This window comes from Pseudophryne corroboree, chromosome 2, assembly GCF_028390025.1.
Source record: "Pseudophryne corroboree isolate aPseCor3 chromosome 2, aPseCor3.hap2, whole genome shotgun sequence".
In the NCBI taxonomy this organism is placed as follows: Eukaryota; Metazoa; Chordata; class Amphibia; order Anura; family Myobatrachidae; genus Pseudophryne; species Pseudophryne corroboree.
The window spans coordinates 347,974,703-347,994,492 of record NC_086445.1 but is presented as its reverse complement, the minus strand read 5'-3'; the positions used below and the strand labels follow the sequence as shown (position 1 = coordinate 347,994,492).

The following is a 19,790-nucleotide window of genomic DNA, read 5'->3' as shown; positions in this document are numbered from 1 at the left end:
GCTACTGTTCAGGACAGAGCAAAAGTGCTGAACGCAATGCAGAAATTATGTCAAGACAACATTATTTTTCTTAGTTCCTGTGTCACAACAGGAAAAAGGATTTTATTCAAGCCTGTTTGTAGTGCCAAAACCGGATGGCTCGGTCAGACCAATTTTAAACCTAAAGACTCTGAACCTTTATTTGAAAAGGTTCAAATTCAAGATGGAATCCATGAAAGCGGTGATCTCCAGCTTGGAGGAAAAGGAATTTCTGGTATCGATGGACATCAAAGATGCTTATTTACATGTTCCCATCTACCCGCCGCATCAGGCATACCTGAGGTTTGCGGTGCAGGACTGCCACTACCAGTTCCAAACATTGCCTTTCGGGCTCTCCACGGCTCCAAGAATATTCACCAAGGCGATAGCGGAGATGATGGTTCTTCTTCACAAGAAAGGAGTCAAAGTCATCCCATACTTGGACGATCTCCTCATAAAAGCGAGACCCAGGGAGAGTGGAACATTGCACTTTCCCTGACGGTGCTTCAACAGCACGGTTGGATCATAAATCTTCCAAAATCACAATTGGAACCCACAATGAGGTTATCATTTCTGGGAATGATAATGGACACGGAAGCACAGAAAGTATTCCTACCGGTGGAAAAGGCTCTGGAGATCCAGAGGATGGTCAAACAAGTTTTAAAACCAGTACGCGTATAGATTCATTAGTGCATCCGCCTGCTGGGGAAGATGGTAGCCGCCTACGAGGCTCTACAATTTGGCCGATTCCACGCCAGAGTGTTCCAATGGGACCTACTAGACAAGTGGTCCGGATCGCACCTACACATGCACCGGAGGATAATCCTGTCAACAAAAGCCAGTATTTCACTCTTGTGGTGGCTTCAAAGTTTTCACCTCCTGGAGGGACGCAAGTTCGGGATTCAGACTTAGATTTTGGTGACCACAGATGCAAGCCTCCGAAGTTGGGGAGCAGTCACGCAAGGGGAAAACTTCCAAGGACGATGGTCAAGTTAAGAAGTACTCCTTCACATAAACATTCTGGAATTGAGAGCTGTGTACAACAGCCTTCATCAAGCTGCACACCTTCTTCAAGGTCGTCCCATACAGATCCAGTCAGACAATGTAACGGCAGTAGCGGACATAAACCTCCAGGGCAGGAAAAAAAAAGCAGAGCGGCAATGGCAGAGGTGACAAAGATACTCTTCTGGGCAGAATGACATGCAAAAGCTCTGTCGGAAATTTTCATTCCGGGAGTGGACAACTGGGAAGCAGACTTCCTCAGCAGACACGATCTTCATCCAGGAGAATGGGGCCTCCACCCAGAAGTCTTTGCAGAGGAAGCAGATCGTTGGGGCGTTCCTCAAGTAGATATGATGGCATCACGTCTCAACAAGAAGCTTCCGACATATTGTTCCAGGTCGAAAGACCCACAAGCAATAGCAGTGGATGCGCTGGTGACCCAGTGGGTGTTTCAGTCGGTGTATCTGTTCTCTCCACTTCAACTAATACCAAAAGTTCTCAAGATCATCAGAAGAACAAGAGTTTGAGCAATTCTCATTGCTCCAGACTGGCCAAGGAGGGCTTGGTATCCAGATCTTCAGGAGTTATTGCTGGAAGATCCTCAGCCTCTTCCTCGTTGCGAGGACCTGCTTTAGCAGGGGCCGTTTGTTTATCAAGACTTACCGCGGCTGCGTTTGACGGCATGGCTGTTGAGCACCAGATCCTAGCCCGTAAGGGTATTCCCGATGAAGTCATTCCCACACTTATTCTGGCCAGGAAAGGAGTAACGTCCAAACATTACCATCGTATTTGGAGAAAATATGTATCTTGGTGTGAATCCAAGAAGTCTCCTGCGGTGAAGTTTAAATTAGGACATCCTCTCCTATTTCTACAGGCGGGTGTGGATGCTGGCTTGAGATTAGGATCTATCAAGGTCCAAATTTGAGCCTTGTCCATTTTCTTTCAGAAACAGTTGGCTTCCCTTCCTGAGGTCCAGATGTTCGTGAAGGGGGTTCTGCACATCCAACCTCCCTTTGTGCCTCCTGCGGTGCCATGGGATCTTAATGTGGTGTTGCAGTTCCTTAAATCGGACTGGTTTGAGCCTCTACAAGAGGTAGAGTTGAAGTTTGTCACTTGGACTGTGTTCATGCTGTTGGCCTTGGCTTCAGGCAGACGAGTGTCTGAATTAGGGGCTCTGTCACACAAGAGTCCTTATTTAATTTTTCATGAAGATAGAGCTGAACTGCAGACGCGTCAGCATTTTCTTCCAAAGGTTGTGTCTTATTTCCATATCAACCAACCTGTGGTGGTGCCAGTGGCTTCTCTCAGCCGTTTCAAAAGTCCTTGGATGTCGTCAGAGCGTTGAGGACTTATGTTGCAAGAACGGCTCGGATAAGGAAAACAGAATCTTTGTTTGTCCTCTATGACCCGAACAAGATTGGGGGTCCTGCTTCTAAGCAGACTATTGCGCGCTGGATCAGAGGTACCATTCAGCACGCTTATTCCACGGCAGGATTGCCGTTACCGAGTTCGGTAAAGGCCCACTCTACAAGGAAAGTGGGTTCTTCCTGGGCGGCTGCCGGGGGTGTCTCAGCGTTGCAAATTTGCTGAGCAGCTACTTGGTCAGGGGCAAACACGTTTGCTAAGTTTTACAGGTTTGACACCTTGGCTGCTGACGACCTTCAGTTTGGGCAGTCAGTTCTGCAGGAACATTAGCACTTTCCCGCCCGTACTGGGAGCTTTGGCACATCCCCATGGTACTAAAATGGACCCAGCATCCTCTAGGACATAAGGGAAAATAGGATTTTAATTACCTACCGGTAAATCCTTTTCTCGTAGTCTGTAGAGCAGGCCTGGCCAACCTGTGGCTCTCCAGCTGTTTAACAACTACTAGTCCCATCATGCCTTGCCACAGTTTTGCTATTAGGGAGTGCTAAAACTGTGGCAGGGCATGCTGGGATGTGTAGTTTCACAACATCTGGAGAGCCACAGGTTGGCCAGGCCTGCTGTAGAGGATGCTGGGCGCCCGCCCAGTGCTCATTTTTCCTGCAAATTACGTTTTGTCTTTTTACACAGGTTCTCATGTGTTAAGATGTTTTACAGCAGTTGCTGTTACGTTATGCATGCACATTAGCATGGGTTATGTTAAAGGCCATGTTAGGCGACATGTTTTTGGTATGGTGTGAATCTCGCCACTAGTTTAATGTAAATTCTCTCGAAGTTGTCCGTCTCCTCGGGCACAGTTCCTATACTGAGGTCTGGAGGAGGGGCATAGAGGGAGGAGCCAGTTCACACTGTTGAAAAGTCTTAAAGTGCCGAAGGCTCCTGCGAAACCATCTATACCCCATGGTACTAAAATGGACCCCAGCATCCTCTACGGACTACGAGAAAAGGATTTACCGTTAGATAATTAAAATCCTATTTTAGACAGCGTTAGTTAAGAACAAGTGTACTGCTATCTGAATATTTAGTACAAGTATTCTGTGATATACAGCCAGTATCTACTGTGCATTGTTATATCTATACTCATACATAGTAATATGTAAATTACTAGTCCAGTGCAGTTTTATTGTTTATACGTAATAACTTCTGCATTGTACTTGTGACCGTGTGTGTCTGGAGCTGTTGTGTGGATTCCATTCCTGTGTATCACACTACTCGCTATCACTATATTCTGTACCCTATATATAATTAGTACTACACAGGATATACTATTTTGTATTTTTCTGTGTGTGTTTGTCACCTCATACCGCTCAAATCCTCTGTTTGTGCTCGGTATTTACTGTCACATAACACAGGGGATTATTTACAGATATTATATTTGTCTGGCTATATTGTACTGTCATGCTCTAAGGCTACATTCCTTATAATGTCTGCTACACAGGGTGGGATATACGCGGATGCTCCTGCATCATGCGGTGCTTGCACCACGGATTTTCCCGAGGGGGACGTTTTAGCTACTGCTTCAGGTGCTAGGTGTCCTACATCTCCCAGCCAGTCCGCAGCACCTGTGGCCACTCAGGAACCACCCTGGGAAGCATTTTCAAATATGTTATTTACACTGGTAACCCATCTCACGCCCCCTGTGGGCCCTCCTGTGCCATTACAGCTACATATTGTCCCTGTGGTGAACCCGCCATTGGCGGATTCACTATCTACTCAGGTGCAAAAATTATATCAATGTTTGATTGCTCAACCTACCCCTCACCCCTCGAATGAGGCCAAGGGGTCCTTGAAGCGGGCCATTTCTTCCTCCTAATCCACTAATATTTCGGATAATTCTTCTAATGAAGATGGGGAATATACTGATCCATCAGACACTGATACAGTTGCTTCTGATGAGGATGCTATAACACAAGTTGATGTTCCTGACCTAGTGGAGGCTATTAAGCTAATTCTCCAAATGGAGGATGACACTTCTATGTCTAAGACACCTGATAAATTCAAACATCAGAAAGTTGCTAAGGTAGTCTTACCACACTCTGACTATTTAATTGACATACGTCAGGAATCCTGGGCGTCTCACGGAAAGAAGTTTTCCCTGTCCAAGAAGATGCTAGCTCGTTACCCTATCCCTGCAGAGTTTAGTAACAAATGGGAGACTCCACCGCCGGTGGACTCTCATGTCGGCTGTCTTGTGATGTCCTTTACTCTGTTCGTCACCACCGTCACCTTGCTGAAGGAATCGATGGATAAGCATGTGGAGGGTTGCCTGAATTCTATTTACACTCTTACCAGTGCTGTGCATAGACCCACTATGGCAGCCTCTTGGCCTGCAAAAGGAATTGCAGCTTGGGCTAGGCAATTGAAGAAAAGTTGAGCAGGGGCCGTCCCTTCTGGATCTCCACCTAGGTCCTCCTGACAACGGATGCCAGTCTGCGAGGTTGGGGCGCAGTGTTGGAGCATCTCTCTCTCGCATCGGTGGACCAGGGAGGAATCTCTCCTCCCGATAAACATTCTGGAATTGCAGGCAGTGTTCAATGCGTTGACACTGGCCCTGCCTCTGGTACAGAACAGGCCTGTTCAAGTACAATCAGACACCACCATGTTGGCGTTCATAAATCAGCTAGGCTGTACTCGAAGCCGCATGGCAATGATGGAGGTGTCAAAAATCCTCCAATGGGCGGAACGCCATCTACCAGCCTTATCGTCAGTGTTCATTCTGGGAGTCCTCAACTGGGAAGCGTACTCCCTCAGTCGTCAGGACGTGCACGCCGGAGAGTGGAGTCTTCATCCAGAAGTCTTTCAACTCCTAGTGGACAAGTGCGGCCTACCAGATGTAGACCTGATGGCATCTCGACACAATCACAAGGTTCCGGTCTTCGGAGCAAGGACAAGGGATCCTCAAGCAGCGTTCGTGGATGCACTGGCAATTCCATGGAACTTTCGGCTGCCGTACGTGTTCCCTCCAGTGTCCATCCTGCCCAGGGTACTATGGAAGTTCAAGCAAGAAGGAGGAACACTACTTCTAGTAGCTCCAGCATGGCCCAGAAGGCATTGGTGCTCAGACCTGCAGGGTCTATCGATCGAGTGTCCTTTTCTACTTCCTCAACACCCAGGCCTCCTCATTCAGGGCCCTTGTGTCTACCCGGACCTGGCAAGACTGGCTTTAACGGCGTAGCTCTTGTAGCATCTCTCCTGAAAGCAAAAGTGTTCTCTGAGGCGGTCATTTAAACTATGTTGAAAGCCCCTAACCCAGCTTCGGCTCGGATTTATTGCAGGGTCTGGAGTTCTTACGTCACCTGGTGTGCTACTATGAATTATGATGCATATACTTTCAAAACATCCAGACTTTTGGCTTTTCTAACACAGGGCCTAGATTTGGGACTTCGTCTGGCCTCCCTCAAGGGCCATATATCTGCCTTGTCGGTGTGGTTTCAGAGAAAAATTGCGTCTCTTCCTGACGTTCACACTTTCACTCAGGGTGTTTTACGGATTCAGCCTCCCTATGTCCCTCCTGTGGCTCCGTGGGATCTGTCTGTCTGTTCTGAATGCCCTACAACACTCTCCATTGAACCTCTTGAGTCTGTGGACCTTCTTGGGTGGCCCGCCATGGCGCGTCCGCAGAACAATTGTGCAAGGTGGCTACGTGATCCTCGGTGAACACGTTCATCAGGTTCTGTGTCTTTGATATTTCCACCTCCCAGGGTGCTTCCTTTGGACGCCGGGTTCTTGTGCCCGCTACAGTGCATCCCCTCCCATGAGGAACTGTTTTAGGACATCCCCGATGTTATTCCCTCTGGAATACCAGTGTACTCCGCTGCAGAAAAGGAGATTTATGGTAGACTTACCATTGTTAAATCTCTTTCTGCGAGGTACACTGGATTCCAGAGGGCGCATACCATGACGCACTTAGCTATTTTGGGTTTGTATGTTCACTATTCCTGTTATGTATCGCTCTGTACACATAGCAGCCTCATTAATCCACTCCCCTCTTATTAACACTCATGAGCGTTTAACCTATCTATGTACATGAACTGTCACATCCTCAACCTGTCACCATAAGAAACTATCACACACCTCCCCCAACTATACCTACCTCTCTCTTCTTCTGCTTCTACTAGCTGGTGACATATCCCCAAATCAAGGTCCCATCCACATACCACGCTCACATTCAGCTGATTCACAACAGAATATAAATACAACAAACCTTATCAACATCACATGTCTCCCATCTACCTCCAAGTCACTAAATTGTGCTTTATGGAATGCACGCTGTTTGCAACAAATTAATATCTATTCATAACCTTTTCATAGCAAAAAAATTCAATATGGTAGCCATAACAGAAACCTGGCTCACACAATCAGACACGGCCTCCCCTGCAGCACTGTCACATGATGGCCTTCACTTCACACACACACCCAGGCCTGGTAACATTAAAGGAGGTGGTGTTGGAATATTACTGTCCAAATCTTACACACACTTCGATTTACCACCTGTTCCCTCACTCACATTTACATCATTTGAAGTACACTCTATTAGGATTTTCACCCCTTTCTCTCTGCGTGTTGCAGCTATCTATCGCCCACCTGGGCAACCCAAAAAGTTTCTGGAAGATATTTCTGCTGGGCTCCCTCACTTTCTATCCTCTGAAATCGCCCATAATGATGGTGGAGATGTCAATCTCTCTGTTGACAGTCCACAAACTCCCAATGACTCTAAACTACTCTTTCTAACCTCCTCTCTTGGCCTCTCCCAATGGACTGACTCCCCTACTCACCAGGAGGGCCACTGCCTTGATCTTGTATTCACCAGACTATTCTCTGTTTTTGAACTCCTTTCCCTCTCTCAGATCACAACCTTATCACCTGCATGCTCTCCTCCATTACTTCAAACTCAATGTCCCTAAAGTCTACAAAGACACCTCTAACCCGCAGAAATATTTACGCTATTAATTTTCAACAACTATCTACCCCTCTGCAACCACTGCTCTCACCAATTTCTACATTCACCTCTCCCGAGACTGCTGTGTCACACCTTAACCAAATTCTAGAAACAGCACTTGATGAAGTGGCTTCAGCTACCCATCACACTCCACATAGACTTAGATGTCAACCGTGGCACTTTAAATACACTAGACACTTACAAAAACTCTCACGTAAAGTAGAACGCCAGTGGCGTAAATCTCGTAGTTCAATTCCAAAATATGACCATATCTTACACAAGACACAGCAAAAACTCTAATCCATGCACTCATTATCTCCCGCATTGATTATTGTAATAGTCTCCTGACCGGTCTTCCCAAACATAGGCACTCACCGCTACAATCTATTTTGAATGCAGCTGCGAGGCTAATCTTCTTCCTCGCCAGACGTTCATCGTCTGCAGATCCGCTCTGTCAGTCCCTTCATTGGTTACCGGTATTCTACCGTATTAAATATAACATACTTTTACTCACATACAAGGCTATTAACCAAACTGCACCAACATACATCTCTTCACTCATCTCAAAATATCTCCCTACCCGACCTCTCCACTCTGCACAAGATCTACGTCTCTCATCCACACGCATTACTTGTTCACACTCAAAATTACAGGACTTTATCCGGGCTTCACCCACTCTGTGGAATGCTCTCCCACGCACAGTAAGACTCGCCTCTAGTCTCCAAACCTTTAAACGTTCCCTGAAAACTCACCTCTTCAGACAAGCCTATCAAATTCCAGACTCACCACATAACCTTCAGTGCTTCCCTATCTAATGACATCCTCTCTGTACAGTATTCATAACATCACATATCTTGTCTTTCTTTACTCTCACACCCTCCTGACACTTGGCCAACTTTGCGTGTTATCATCATACAACCCATTAAGAACCTAGCAATCTGGTGGACCATTATGCAATAGATAGCATCTATCCTTGTGTATCTATGCCTATTTCCCTATAGATTGTAAGCTTGCGAGCAGGGCCTTCCTACCTCTATATCTGTCTGTTTTTACCCAGTTTTGTTCTATTACTGTTGTTCTAATTGTAAAGCGCAACGGATATGCTGCGCTATATAAGAAACTGTAAATAAATAATATGGCATTAGCCGCTAGTCCCTTCTCCTGTCGTGAGAATGTGGTTCTATGTGACTAACATCTCCCGTCTCTCTTACCTGCTACTGCATTGGACTGATTAACAAAACTGAGCTCCAGTGCCTGGAGGCGAGGCTATAGTGGAGGCGGTGCAGTGCATCCTGGGAACAGTCAAAGCTTTAGCCTGTTGATGCCTCGGATCAAGATCCAACTCTACCCCCCCAATGTTGTTCCCTGTGGAATCCAGTGTGTACCTCGCTGAAAGAGATTTAACAATGGTAAGTCTACCATAAATCTCCTTTTCTTGGCATTATTACATACAGTATATTTTTTTACTGCTCAATATGCTCAGGGGTTTGTTATTGGGCATATTATTCCTCTGTGGAAGCAATTGGAAGATTACTGTTGAGCACAATATTCTGAAACTATAAAACAGTTGTTAATCTATGTGAATCACTTGCAGTAGCACACATAATAAAGTATATATTAATGAAAATAAAATAACTTCTTAATAATAAGAACCTTTATTTTTTCCAAAAATACATATAAAATACAATTTTCTAGTAACAGTGTCAAAAATGCAAAGAATTTGTTTATAACATTTTACACACTACATAATTTAGTAGCAACGTTTTCACTAAAGCTCAACAGCGAATCAGCTTTTATTGATTGCAATTAAACAGTAAAAGCATCTTGCTGTAATCCACTGAAAGTTTTGCAACTAAATGCAATGTTAAGATTGTAACACACTGTACAATAACTCGGGCCGTACAGTCGATTTCTGTTTGAGAATAGGAGTTTGTGTATGCAGCAGTGCACCCCAGGCTAGCGATCATTTGGAGAAGTGCAACTGATTTAAGCTGCATGCACAGCATTTTACAAAATGAACCAATTTCTACAGCAGTAATGGACTACTGGTTTTTAAACAACCAGATAATTTAACAGTTGGATGGATCGTTGGTACATCACCGCAGTGTGCGCCTAGCTTTAGTAACTGAGCCCTAATGTCTTCATTTTCCTCTGCTTTAGGACTCTGCTGCTTATTGCATAATATCAAAAGAACCAATTATGTTGCAGATTCAATGAACAGGTTATTTAAGCAAGTACACATTTTAAAAGAACTAAAGAGACACATTAGTGATTCAATTAATATTGTACTAAAAATAGGTTTATACAAATTTGATCAAGCAATATATTAGTAATAAAACACAATTTTGGATAGCTTTACTTCACTGTGTTAACACATTAGGTTATTCTTTAAAACAGAAACGACAACCAAATGTAGATTCTTATTATTCAACCGGCAAATTCATTTTGTGGAATTCCTTTTACGCCAAGTCCGGTAATCTGTCAAAGGAGAAAAAATATATTTAACAAGGTTAATGCTTTTATTTTCTAACTCAATATAGCATGTTAACATTAACTGTTTGTTGAATGAGCAGGCCATTTCTAGTAACATAACACAGTAGTTTCAATAGTTTATTGGTGTGATCATCTGCTTTGTTATATATGGAATATGTCATTTTAAAACCATGTCTCATCTGAAGTTCGGGGTGTCACAATTAAATCTCTCACCTGGTAATGGCTTCTGAAGCATTTGTGTATATATAGCTTTATTTTATAAATGTATGGTGCATTGGACCAGGGCCGCTGATAAGTGAGGGGGGCGTGGCCAAATTCAGGGAGTCGTGTCTCCTTAGCAGCTGACCCGGGCTCTGCTAGGCCCCTCCAATAAGCCAGGGGCATTAGTACTCGCCCACCCACCCTCTTCTCGGTGCCACTGCATTGGACCACGTCCAAGTACCTTATTGTATTTCATTTCCATCTCCATCCTGTGTATGCCCAGGTTTGGAGAAGGGGTAGTCAAATAATCTGGAGAGCTACATTAAAATGCATTCTATATTAAAAACAGGATGTTAATGTAAAAGACCCGTACCAGAGTACAGATGCAAGAATTGAATAAATCAGGAACAAGCAGAGGTCAGTGCGGGCAAAAGTGAAGCATAGTTATACAATCCGCAGCCAGTTCATAGACAAAGACAGGATGATTAGGCTTACATGCAACGGGCCAGATATGTGTGTGCTTAAGCATGCCCAACAATTGTACTGCATCAGACACTAACCATGCCTACACATGGCATTTTGGAGTCGTATGGGGGCTTTTCAGAGGAAGCCCATTGCTCCCTCGGATTGGGCAATGATTACTCAGAGCTTTAATTGTTCCTAATCAGAAAACCTAATGAATAGTCTCTCAAACTGCAGTTTAGAGAACAGGCTGCCTCAGTGACAGCAAGGCAACATGCCAGCAACACCAGAGTTGGAGGCCCAGGCAGGCTTTGTTCGTTACACAGATTGCAATTAGAGATGTACAGCAGACACTTTTCGGGTTTTGTGTTTTTTGTTTTGGATCTGGATCTGGATTAGTTTTGCCAAAACCACCCTTTCGGGTTTTGGTTTTGGATCTGGATGATCTTTGAAAAAACATAGAAACAGCTAAAGTCACAGAATTTGGGGGTCATTTTGATCCCCTCGGTATTAACCTCAATAACATTTATTTCCAGTCTATTCTGAACACCTCACAATATTGTTTTTAGGACAAAAGGTTGCACCAAGGAAGCTGGATGACTAAGCTAAGCGACACAAGTGGGTGGCACAAACACCTGGCCCATCTAGGAGTGGCACTGCAGTGGCAGACAGGATGGCAGTTTTAAAAACTAGGCCCCAAAGAGCACACACAATGCAAAGAAAAAAAGAGGTGCACCGAGGTCACTGGATGACTAAGCTAAGCGACACAAGTGGGTGGCACAAACACCTGGCCCATCTAGGAGTGGCACTGCAGTGGCAGACAGGATGGCAGTTTTAAAAACTAGGCCCCAAAGAGCACACACAATGCAAAGAAAAAAAAGAGGTGCTCCGAGGTCACTGGATGACTAAGCTAAGCGACACAAGTGGGCGGCACAAACACCTGGCCCATCTAGGAGTGGCACTGCAGTGGCAGACAGGATGGCAGTTTTAAAAACTAAGCCCCAAAGAGCACACATAATGCAAAGAAAAAAAAAGAGGTGCGAGATAAAATTGTCCTTGGGACCTCCCACCCACCCTTATGTTTTATAAACAGGACCTGCACACTTTAACAGGCCAATCGTTTCAGCCTCAGGGTCTGCCACATGAGTGTGGCTGAAATGATTGGATTGTTTGGGCCCCCACAAAAAAATAAGCAATTAATCATCCCAGCAAAACAGAAGCAATTAATCTCTCCTTGCACAAACTGGGGGGGGGGGGGGGTTGGTCGGCCGCTTAGGTAAAATAAAGCCAGTTTGTGCAAGGGCCTCCAAATTGCCTTTTTTTTCTGCCAGTATACATACATGCCTGACATGCCTACTTGGATGTTGTCACCCATATAATCCTCCGCCATTCTTTCAATGGTGACAGCATCATATGCAGTGACAGTAGACATGTCTGTAATTGTTGGCAGCTCCTTCGGTCCCGACCAGAAGTCAACACTTGCTCCTGACTGCCCTGCATCACCGCCAGCTGGTGGGCTCGGAAAGGTTATCCTTTTCCTCCCAGCCCCAGATATGGGAGAAAATTAAGGAGGAGCTGTTGACGGGTCACGTTCCGCGTCAGTTGACAATTTTCTCACCAGCAGGTCTTTGAACCTCTGCGGACTTGTGTCTGCCGGAAAGAGAGATACAATGTAGGCTTTAAACCTAGGATCGAGCACGGTGGCCAAAATGTAGTGTTCTGATTTCAGCAGATTGACCACCCTTGAATCCTGGAAAAGCAAATGAAGGGCTCCATCCACAAGTCCACATACTTAACAAAATCGCTCCGTCTTCGCTCATCCTTCAATTTTTCAAGCTGCTTCTGCAAAAGCCTGATGAGAGGAATGTATATAGACTTATCCAAATAGGAAAGACTTCAGCACTATTGTGGGGCAGACTTCCAATAGAAGCTGCTAGGATGAGTGTAGTCAGGTCTCAGAGGAATACAGAAGCTGGACACACAATAAGTATGTATATAGCAGCGCTACAATGATGTACAATTAGAACTGTATTAGTAAAATATAAATCAATTTAATAATAACTAATTCATATTAAAATCATTCATTAAAAATGTGTAACCAGGACACCTTTAAATGCCTCGTACGATTATGCAGGACCACCTAGTAGTGCTTGTTCCAATGAATATGGACCGTACTTGGAAGAATTGTTAACAGAGTTCTTTTTTACAGCGCTAGTAATTCATAGGTAATGTTACCAAGTCCGGCCACTGGAGGAATGTTGCTGTTCACATCCAGTAGTTCTATTGGTGGAATGTCCTCACTATGGCGATGCAGCATCCGTTTATGTGCAGTTTTTGAAGCCAAGATGGTGACCTTTGATAAAGCTGTCAGAGAACAGCGAAATGCGTCAAGAAAGGGACCCTTCTTCCCCGTCTGCAGGAACCCCGTTGTATGAACAGCTTGAACCACAATTCAAGCTGTGCATGGCGGTGCTCTTCCCAGCACTTGCAGGGGGCATGCAAATGGTGGTAGAAGCCTCATCTTTTCATACAGTCTTGGGAAGGTCGGGCCTAGACATCGCAACAGTGGACACACTTGGGCTCTCCTTGGGGATTTGTGATATCTCTGAATGCACAGTTGTTCTTTCCTGTGCTTTAACAAGTTTAATTTTCCGAGAGGGAGGAGGGCTTCCATTCTCACAAGAAGCTGAGCCACCAGTCATGAACATAGGCCAAGGACTTAGCCTTTCCTTGCCACCTCGTGTTGTGAAGGGCATATTGCCAATTGTACGTTTCTCGTCAGACAATTTCTTTTTTTTCCTTCTGATTATTAATTTTTGCTTCTTGGATTTTACATGCCCTCTATGACATTGGGCATCGGCCTTAGCAGACGATGTTGATGGAATTGCATCATCAATGTCATGACTGGTGGCAGCAGCAGCTTCAGCCCTAGTACTAGGAACTGGAAGTGGTTCCTGATCTTCCACTATTTTTTCCTCCAAATTGTTGTTCTCCATTTCACAGGACAGCACCCCTTTATTATTACAGCACCCCTGTATTCTTACAGCATACAGGACCAGTGTACTTCTATTTTAACAACTGCACCCTTGAATATTTACAGCATGCAGGGCCAGAGTCATGTTATTTTAACAGCAGCACCCTTATATTTTACAGCATACAGGAGCAGTGTGCTTTAAATTTTTAACAACAGCACCCCAGAATTTTTACTGCATACAGGACCAGCATAATGTTATTTTAACAGCAGCACCCCTGTATTTTACAGCATACAGGAGGACAGTGTTCGTGCACCCTGTACAACACAGTGACAGCCAGGACAGCAACACCAATGTACAGCTGCAGCACCCATAACAGCACATGAAACACCAGTGACAGCCAGGGCAGCAACCCTAACACAGCACAGGTATACCACAGTGACAGAGCACACACTGACCCCACCACCCACAGAGAGACAGAGGTCTGTTTCCCTCACTCTCCAAGTCCGGAGTGAAAATGGTGGTGACATGCGGCTGTTAAAATTGGAATCCAAAACCAGCGAGATTCCAGTGACGTTTTGCCTCGATCTGGTTTCCGAGTCTGGCGGTAATTTCCGAGCCAGACTCGGATCCGGGCTCGGAGCGGAAAGTTTGGGGGTGGGGGTGGGTTGGGTCGGGTCGGTTCTCTGGGAACCGAACCCAATCATCTCTAATTGCAATACAGATTGAACTAGTCATCTCATACCCGAGTGTTCTGATTTACCAGTCCTTACACTAAATTCCAATCCGCATTTCTACCAAATCATTGCTATGCTTTTTCCCGTGCAGATTAGCCCTACTGACAGTAACTCTATAGAAATTCTTATTGCACTCATGTTTAGTTTGTTATGGTCTGGGCAGCATGGAGTTGACTTTGCAGTCAGCACGTTTCATCCGAACATGTATTGCAGTAGGTGGTAGTGTATACTAATATACTAACATTCCCTGTTTTAAAACAGAGTTGATTTTAATGTACCTGTATAGCTTAAAAAATGTCCATGTGTTCTTTCATAATTTTTCAAAGGTGACAGCAGAAAAATAATTTCTTCATGTCTGAAATATGTGCTCTGGCCCTAGTGCCCTCTGATTTATAGGTCATTGCTATTACTATTGTCTATAGGGGTGGTCTTCAGTATGCTGGCGGTCGAACTCCCGGCGACCAGCATACCGGCGCCGGGAGCCCGGCATACCGACACTTATTCTTCCTCGTGGGGGTCCACGACCCCCCTGGAGGGAGAATAAAATAGTGTGGCACGCGTAGCGCGCCACCGTGCCCATAGCGTGGCGAGCGCAGCGAGCCCGCAAGGGGCTCATTTGCGCTCGCCACACTGTCAGTAAGCCGGCGGCCGGCGGCCCGACGCCGGTATGCTGGTCGCCGGGAGGCCGGCCGCCGGCAGATCGTAGTGAACCCGTCTATAGATCCTTGTAGACCAGTGAGATCATAAACATGCACTAGACTGCTCTGAAACATTTATCACACCATGGTTAACGGCACACAAGACGCATCAATATAAACATATTCTTCTATTAATCTGGTTTTGCTATAAAAACAAATGCAGTGTCTGTAGACGGAACAAACAGAAGCCAGTAAGAATAAGAAATTACCTTGAATATTCCCCCAGACTGGGGCTGGCGGGCTTCCCACTCCTTATCCATCCCGTCACTTGCTGATGTGACATACATATCCGTATAATCCTTTCCTCCAAAGCAGCAAGATGTCGTCTTATCCACTGGTAGTTTCACAGTCTGAATCACCTTCCCTGCAGTATACATTCATATTCCATTTAGCAGCTCATGGTAGTGTATGGGTAGATACAATAGTACTCAAAGATTCATAATCAGAACTAATCCTAGAGGTTTACTGACAATACATCTCAGGTGGTCAGGACAAATTTAATACAGGTTGAGTATCCCTTATCCAAAATGTTTGGGACCAGAGGTATTTTGGATATCGGATTTTTCCGTATTTTGGAATAATTATATACCATAATGAGATATCATGGTGATAAGACCTAAATCTAAGCACAGAATGCATTTATGTTTCATATACACCTTATACACACAGCCTGAAGGTAGTTTTAGCCAATATTTTTTATAACTTTGTGCATTAAACAAAGTGTGTGTACATTCACACAATTCATTTGTGTTTCATATACACCTTATACACAAAGCCTGAAGGTCATTTAATACAATATTTTTAATAACTTTGTGTATTAAACAAAGTTTGTGTACATTGAGCCATCAGAAAACAGAGGTTTCACTATCTCAGTCTCACTCAAAGTCCGTATTTTGGAATATTTGGATATGGGATACTCAACCTGTATTACATTTTTCTACATCAGTAAAACACATTCTCTGAAATTCTGGAAACCTCACCCACCCCACTAAACTTTCATTTTCTGATATTGGATATAGATAGTGCTCAAACTGGGTTGGGTACGGGATCCTGGCGGTCGGAATCCATCAGAATGCCGGCAGGGGGGTGAGCGTAACGAAGCCCCTTGTGACCAGCTTCACTCGCCACAGGTTCTATTCCTACTCCATGGGTGTCGTGGACACCCAGGAGTGGGAATAGCTGTGGTGGCGCTGCCAGCATTCTGGTGGACGGATTCCAGCGTCGGTATTTTGACCATCGAGATTCCGACTGCTGGCATTCCAAATACATCCCCTCAAGTTAATAGCCATATACATTTCTAATAATAAAGACAGCTTTCATTTTGTTCCCACTCATATGTGGGATTGAGGACTGAAGTATAATTTCATTGTACATGTATATGATATGAATTTTGAAAAAAACTTAGTAAATGGACCTGCGCAGTAGAAGTTAAACCCTCTCATTACAGTAAAAAGGCAACACTGGTTAGAAATTATAACCTTATATATAAAATTAAATATATTTTAAATAAAAATTCGAATGATATATTATATATCATACCAGTCTCAGGGTCTATACGGATCACCCTTCCACCATTATAACAAGCGACCCAAAGTTTCCCCTCTGCATCTATGCACATGCCATCAGGGATTTTTTCATCCGGCTGCAACTCATAGACATGGCGACGGTTCCCTGTGGGGATAAACAGTAATTATAATTGATGTCATCTAGCTATGATGAGGATCAGTTAATAAAGTGCTAAGGTATAAATCAAATTTACTATACTATTTTAAAATGAACAAATGGAATAAAAATGGGCTTCAGTTTCCTGCAACATAGACTTCATACTAAAGGGTCAGTTTACTAATGAGACCCAATAAGGCTGATCTTCTATTGAGAAAATCAGTTATTGCTGTAGTCTACCAAGACCCTCCATGTGATACTGGCTGGCAGTGGCAAGGGTGAACACTTTGAAAGCCAATCTGGAATGAACATGTGTGAACTGAGTTTTCCAATTCACAAGTGTGTAGTGTACTGAAAGCCTGGACTTCTAGCTACCTTCTGCAGTGGTACACAACACACATCATAACACTGATGTTCAAGACTGAGCTCTATTATTGGCTGACCAGGATCAGCCACAGCCGTGGCAGCCAATTGTTGTGACAGCTACTGAGAGGCGAACAAGTCTCTACAATTGGAACTGTGGTGGGGTAACCATCTCGGGAGGGGTAGACTGGCACAGGTGGGAAATGGCCAGTGCCCCTAACCTTTATTTATTTCATAATTTATTGTTCAATTGCGTTTTGGCCTTTTTTTTTTTTTTTTTTTTTTTTTAAAGAATGTATGGACAGAAATGAAGAAACTGCAGGTAGTTCAGACATTTGGATCAGTGTGTTTTACAGCACTGAAGCAAAACTGTTTTTCTGTGTAACATACAGCTCACACTGGCATACCTGCTTTGGTTGTCCTCCTTTATCCCGGATGCAGGTCTCTCACTAAGGATGGGATGTACTAAAGTGAATATGTCGGCAAAACTTTTTTGACCGCATTTCCCATATGTACCAAGTTCCGGAATGTGATACTTTCCCAGCTTGAATCCGGTAAGCAACGCCCTAATAGAAGCCAATGGGCTTCTCATTGCATTCTTCCTGAAATGGATCCAATTGGATCCCTCTCAGTACCCCCTGCGGCATTTGTGCATCATCCGGCGTATGCACAAAAGACTCCTAGGTCATAAATCTGGAAGTCCAATCATTGCACATGACAACTCTTTTTCAAAAAAACTGTTCTTTGCGATTTCAATCACAATTCTAGATACATACTGATGTTACCCAAAATGAGATGCATCGTACATTGTACAACATACAAATGCTGTGGCTGTGATTTTATAGCAGGTTTACTGTGTACGGGACACTTTTTTTTTTTTTCTTCAAATAATGGGGTCTATTTACTAAGCCTTAGATAAAGTAGATGGAGATAAAGTACCAGCCAACCAGCTCCTGTCATTTTTCAAACTCAGCCTGTGACATAGTTAAGAGCAGATTGGCTGGTACTTTATCTCCGTTCAAGGCTTAGTAAATAGACCCCGATGTTTCCTACTCTGGGAGGCATAATGCTCCCGATCTATTTATTAGTGGGTGCTTATTATACAGTGGTGTCACTGCGGAATGTGCAGGCTGCTCACGGGTGTTACCTGAGGGGTGACAACAAAATACGGGTCTCCTCTTCAGTGACAGGAGCTGCACTGTAACATTACGTGCAGCACTCCGCTCCTGTCACAGTGTAGGAGCCGGCACTACAGAGACTCTCCGGGGCAGCCCAGCATCTCCGGGACCCCAGGAGTGACGAAATTGGGGGTTGGGCAATGAGGCCATGCCCCTACCTGTGAATTTATGCCTTTTCCTGCAAAACCACACTCCTTTTAGTGGCCTGCAAAACCGACATAGGGGCTATTCAATTGTTTGAAAAGTCAGCTGGGTGTCTGTTTTCCCCCCCTATCTAATAGACAGGGGGGGGGGAAAAACACCCAACCGACTTTTCAAACAATTGAATATCCCCCATGGAGTCTTTCACCCGCAGCGGGTATCACCGAGGCTAGTGACGCCCCTGTTCTTATCTACACTTTCCTGCCATTACCTGCAATGCATTGTGTACTGTGTTTTCTAGCCTCTCATTCTGGTTAATATGAACATGGACTATGAGGACTACAAAACAAATGCTCCAGCTGGCTTTTCTACCTGCCTGTAAGCCCGACAAAGCCCTGCAGCCTCAGACCATTGCCTCTAAAATGTTGGCACAGCACATTGCCCCTGCTCCGCTGCCCGTCTGGGTCCTCTGGCTGTGGCTATGAATCACGGTGCCCAGAGCAATGTGGCCTACTCATTCGGCTGCAGCTTCGATGTGCTGATTGCTTCCGCCTCTACCGGCCGAGCCTACCTGCCTTGTGGCCTCACTCACCTCTACCTGACAGACTGAACCCATTGCGACCTTAGGTACCTTGGGCCTGTTCCTTCTCCCTAGGGATATGCTACACTCCTGCCTGCTAAGTCTCTGGCTCCACCCTTGCTACTGGACCTTGGTGCAGGATCAGCTCCCACACTCCACACTAAGCTGATATTGGCACACTTGCTTCCCCAGAATGTGGTATAGTGGGTTAGGGCACTACTGATTTATTGCACAATGTTTAAGGGCACGACTGTGTGGCATAGTTGTGTAAGGGGAATTACTGTGGCATTATGTATATAAAGTGTACAACTACTGTGTGGCATTATGTGTATAAGGTGTATTGCGCCAAATTACTGCCTTGCCCCGGGTGACAAAATCCTAGTTTTGGGCAAGAATGACTAATACCAAAAACACTACAAAGAAGGTAAAAGAATGGACTTACAAGATTTTCCTGTTTTCACATCATAATCTAGTGCATCAACTGCGTAAGAGAGACTGTCTATGTAGAAGAGGGTTTTATGATCCAAAGACCAATCTAAACCATTAGAGATATCCACCATGTCGAAATGTTTCACCACAGAGTGATCTGGATATAAGGTGAACAATGAACCCTGGTTCCTCTCCACCACTGCAGGGCGGATCTCCTGAGACATGGTACCTATGAGCAATCACACAGATAGAAGCCATCAATACAATTACTTCACGTTATATACAATATATATATAAATATGTGAGTTCGGTATGGCATGCTAGCAGACGGGATGCCAGGGGTCAGAATACAGACTGTGGCACCCCGATGATCAGAATCCTGACAGGGGAAGGTAAGTATACAGAGCATCATTAAACTTGTTCAGAACATAAAGTAAAGTAATTTAACACTAAGGAGCACATTTATTAATTATCGCGGAATTGTCCCAGT

At 44.6% G+C, this 19,790-nt stretch overlaps 1 protein-coding gene across 6 annotated transcripts in view; it reads right to left on the bottom strand.

The window, feature by feature from the left end:
• Positions 1–9,045: 9,045 nt before the first annotated feature.
• LOC135019092 (regucalcin-like) overlaps positions 9,046–19,790 on the bottom strand; it is a 282,886-nt gene continuing 272,141 nt past the window's right edge. For 3 of the 6 annotated variants that reach the window (XM_063953073.1, XM_063953072.1, XM_063953074.1), the window contains 4 exons: positions 19,314–19,529; positions 16,487–16,618; positions 15,157–15,311; positions 9,047–9,862 (listed from right to left, as the gene is read on the bottom strand). In XM_063953073.1, coding sequence (XP_063809143.1) covers positions 9,812–9,862; positions 15,157–15,311; positions 16,487–16,618; positions 19,314–19,529 — 554 coding nt within the window. In that variant the 3' untranslated portion in view covers positions 9,047–9,811. Of the gene's footprint in view, positions 9,863–15,156; positions 15,312–16,486; positions 16,619–19,313; positions 19,530–19,790 lie in introns of all 6 variants that reach the window. The other 3 variants (XM_063953075.1, XM_063953077.1, XM_063953071.1) reach the window with 2 other exon arrangements.